The sequence below is a fragment of the Salvelinus sp. IW2-2015 genome, linkage group LG19, assembly GCF_002910315.2.
Source record: "Salvelinus sp. IW2-2015 linkage group LG19, ASM291031v2, whole genome shotgun sequence".
NCBI lineage: Eukaryota > Metazoa > Chordata > Actinopteri > Salmoniformes > Salmonidae > Salvelinus > Salvelinus sp. IW2-2015.
In genome coordinates, this window is record NC_036859.1 from 29,174,423 (window position 1) to 29,178,535 (window position 4,113).

At 41.9% G+C, this 4,113-nt stretch overlaps 1 protein-coding gene across 1 annotated transcript in view; it reads left to right on the forward strand.

The window, feature by feature from the left end:
• Nucleotides 1-430: 430 nt before the first annotated feature.
• Nucleotides 431-4,113, forward strand: part of plppr4a (phospholipid phosphatase related 4a) — a 33,621-nt gene continuing 29,938 nt past the window's right edge. Inside the window, exon 1 of the mRNA XM_024009193.2 lies at nucleotides 431-718. Within this exon, the coding sequence (XP_023864961.1) occupies nucleotides 641-718 (78 nt within the window). The 5' untranslated portion in view covers nucleotides 431-640. The remainder of the gene's footprint in view (nucleotides 719-4,113) is intronic.

Genomic DNA, 4,113 nt, shown 5'->3' on the forward strand with positions numbered 1-4,113 from the left:
GCGTGTGTGCGTGTGTGTGCGTGCATCTGTCTGTTCCTCTGCCTGCAGCTCTCTGATCTAGACCCCTCTAGGCTACAAAGGCAAAATTGATTTTGTGTTGACATGAAAATTAACAATTAGTGGTGCAACACTAGAGGGTCGACCCTACAATAGTTATATGTGTAGCACATACAAACACTTGTCATGCACCCAGTATTCATTCGGGTATGCGCGTACTCTAATGCGCGCCACCCGTGCGAAAAATAGGTTTTTAGTACACTTGTTCTGACGTCACTTGTATCGATCTTTTTAGCATTTTCCTTCTCGAGTCGTTCCACATCGTTGTTGTCACCTGCAAATACTAAATACTCACAAGGAATGTAATGCAATATTTGGAACATGTTTCTCCCCTCTAGATACCTAATTACGCACAATGTTTTGAATTTTATCATTTGGTTTTGTGGCTGGTTTCGATACAGTGATTTTTTGCGCGAGTGACTGGCTGCAGTGGAGCGGTTCCTTCAACACAAGCGCGACACTTGGCGATGGAGCTGAAACCACCAGCTACAGAAGCGTAATCTCTTACATTGCCAAAATTACGGGCGGAATTAAATACAACTCTCTGTCTCCGGCCTCTCAAAGGAGAGACAGGAGGTTYATCATGTCTGCAAAAGAGAGATTAAAAGGGAAGGTGACMAAAGACAGCGTTACCTTGCTGCCATGTTTCTATTTCGTTGAGGTAGGTGAGTTAATACAATTAGGAATTAGAATACTATAATAATAATATAATTTAATAGGATATCTATGGTTTTGAATGAATATGCGGTCGCTGACAGCGGAAATGCAGCTGTATCTTATTGTATGCACCACATTGTCTACAGGTAGCCGGGCAAAATGTGTGTAATTTTCAGTCACGGTGCTGTGCATTGGTATGGCAGTCACGATCAAAGCTAGGATTAATGATGAGGTTGCCATAAAGCTACTTATTCAAGGTTAACGAGCTCTCTTCATGTCTTTCTGTCATTTGTGTCATATCACAGATGCATACAGTGGCGATGATGTAAAGTGGTGAACATGATAGAGAATAAATCATTTTAATTTTGTGACCCGAATAGTCACATCTCTCTTGTTTAATCTCTATTTTATTGATCATATAACTCAACACCCACATATTTTAGAGAATGTTCGTCCAAAACTAGTTGGATTATGCAAAAATGACTCCCAAGGGTCAGGAAGGAAAACTATTTAGCCCTGTTAGTTTTCTCCCACGCAGTGATTATAATGAAACTGCAAATCATGAATATTGATATGCCATGCTAGTTTATGCAGGATTACTCTATTATACAGCATGTGACGCCTATGTAAAATGACATAAGCCTATACAGCCAATGGATTGATAAATGCATTAGCATTTTTTGGTGACTAGAGGCCTAACTGACAAAGACAGTAATGTCATCTGCTGAATCTGGGAGCTCTCCATAGTACTGAAGACTGCTGCGTGRTTTCAATGCATTATTATGAGTTTGATGATGCTCCAACAAATATGTAGGTTTTACCATTCATTATAGAGCAATTGAAGATTAACCATAGATGATTACCTGAAAGAACATCGGGTGGGTCTCATATGTTTTCCCCTACATAGGCTGCATTTACACAGGCAGCCCAATTCTGATATTTTTTACACAAATTKATCTTTTGACCAATCAGCTCTGAAAAAGATCTGAATTGGGCTGCCTGTGTATATGCAGCCATTGAAGGCTATATGGCCTGGTTCTTGGATGTACACATGGGAGAGGGGCACGATGCCCATATTAAGTAGGACAAGCATTCTCAGGGGGCTTCTATAGTGCAGGTAAGGAGGGTTGAAATGCAAACATATGTCATTGACAAGCAAAGGTTCTCTCTTCTTTGTCTGTTAACGCTGACTGTTTTGGTTTTACATTTACATTTTTAGTCATTTAGCAGACGCTCTTATCCAGAGAGACTTACAGTTTGTGCATTCATCTTAAGGTACAGTTGAAGTGGGAAGTTTACATGCACCTTAGCCAAATACATTTAAACTCAGTTTTTCACAATTCCTGACATTTGATCCTAGTAAAAATTCCCTGTCTTAGGTCAGTTAGGATCACCACTCTATTTTAAGAATGTGAAATGTCAGAATAATAGTAGAGAGAATGATTTATTTCAGCTTTTATTTCTTTCATCACATTCCCAGTGTGTCAAGAGGTTTACGTACACTAAATTAGTATTTGGTAGCATTGCCTTTCAATTGTTTAACTTGGGTCAAATGTTTCGGGTAGCCTTCCACAAGCTTCCCACAGTAAGTTGGGTGAATTTTGGCCCATTCCTCCTGACAGAGCTGGTGTAACCGAGTCAGGCTTGTAGGCCTCCTTGCTCGCACATGCTTTTTCAGTTCTGCCCACACATTTTTTATGGGATTGAGGTAAGGGCTTTGTGATGGCCACTCCAATACCTTTACTTTGTTGTCCTTAAGCAATTTGCCACAACTTTGGAAGTATGCTTGGGTACATTGTCCATTTGGAAGACCCATTTGCGACCAAGCTTTAACTTCCTGACTGATGTCTTGAGATGTTGCTTCAATATATCSACATCATTTTCCTCCCTCATGATGCGATCTATTTTGTAAAGTGCACCGGTCCCTCTTGCAGCAAAGCACCCCCACAACATAATGCTGCCACCCCCGTGCTTCACGGTTGGACGTGCTGGCGGAAGTGTAGGAAGTGATTGCTCGCCGCTGCGCGGTCGAGGGCTGCGGACGTTTCTGGATGAGACCCTGTCCGGCACACATGAAGCAAAGTGACATGGGCTTCACTGTGATAGCACTCTGTTTTTTCTTTTTTTTTTTTAACGCTCCAACAAAGCGGTGGCAGAGCAAGGGGAACAACTACTTCAAGGCCTCAGAGCAAGTGACGTCACCGATTGAATGCTATTAGCGCACACCCATCTAACTAGCTAGCCATTTCACATTGTTACACTCACCCCCTTTTGACCTCCTCCTTTTCTGCAGCACCAGTGATACGGGTCAACAGCATCAATGTAAAGTTTTAGCTTCCGTCCCTTTCCTCACCCATCCTGGGCTCAAACCAGGGACCTCTTGCACAACATCAACAACTGACACACAAAAGCATCGTTACCCTCGCTCCACAATAGCCGCCGCAGCAAGGGAACAACTACTTCAAAGTCTCAGAGTGAGTGTCGTCACAGATTGAAACGCTATTAGCGCACACCCGCTTCACCCCATTTACATTGGTTACAAAAGCTCCCTTTTCCTTCAAAATAATGATGGTCATTAGGCCAAACAGTTCTATTTTTGTTTTCATAGACCAGAGGACATTTCTCCAAAAAGTAACTCTTTGTCCCCATGTGCAGTTGCAAACCGTAGTCTGGCTTTTTATGGCGTTTTGGAGCATGTGCTTCCTTGCTGAGACCTTCAGTATTATGTCGATATAGGACTCGTTTACTGTGGATATAGATACTTTTGTACTTGTTTCCTCCAGCATCTTCACAAGGTCCTTTACTGTTGCCTGGGATTGATTTGCACTTTTCGCACCAAAGTACGTTCATCTCTCAGGAGACAGAACGGTCTCCTTTCTGGAGCGGTTATGACGGCTGTGTGGTCCCACTGTGTTTTACTTGCGTACTATTGTTGTATACAGATGAACGTGGTACTTCAGACGTTTGGAATTGCTCCCAGGAGATGAACCAGACTTGTGGAGTCTAACAATTATTTTTCAGAGGTCTTGGCTGATTTTTTTGATGTCTTATGATGTCAAGCAAAGAGGCACTGGAGTTTGAAGGTAGGCTTGAAATACATCACAGGTCATCTCAATACTCAAATTATGTCAATTAGCCTATCAGAAGCTTCTAAAGCCATGACAAATCTTTGGGAATTTTCCAAGCTTTTTAAAGGCACAGTCAACTTAGTGTATGTAAACTTCTGACCCACTGGAATTGTTTGATACAGTGAATTATAAGTGAAATAATTGTGTCTGTAAACAATTGTTGAAAAATGACTTGTGTATTGAAACGGCTTTTGTCTCCTCCTCGTCTGAGGAGGGAAGTTAGAAGGATCGAGGGCCAAAGCGCAGCGTGGTAATTGTTCATTCTTGTTTA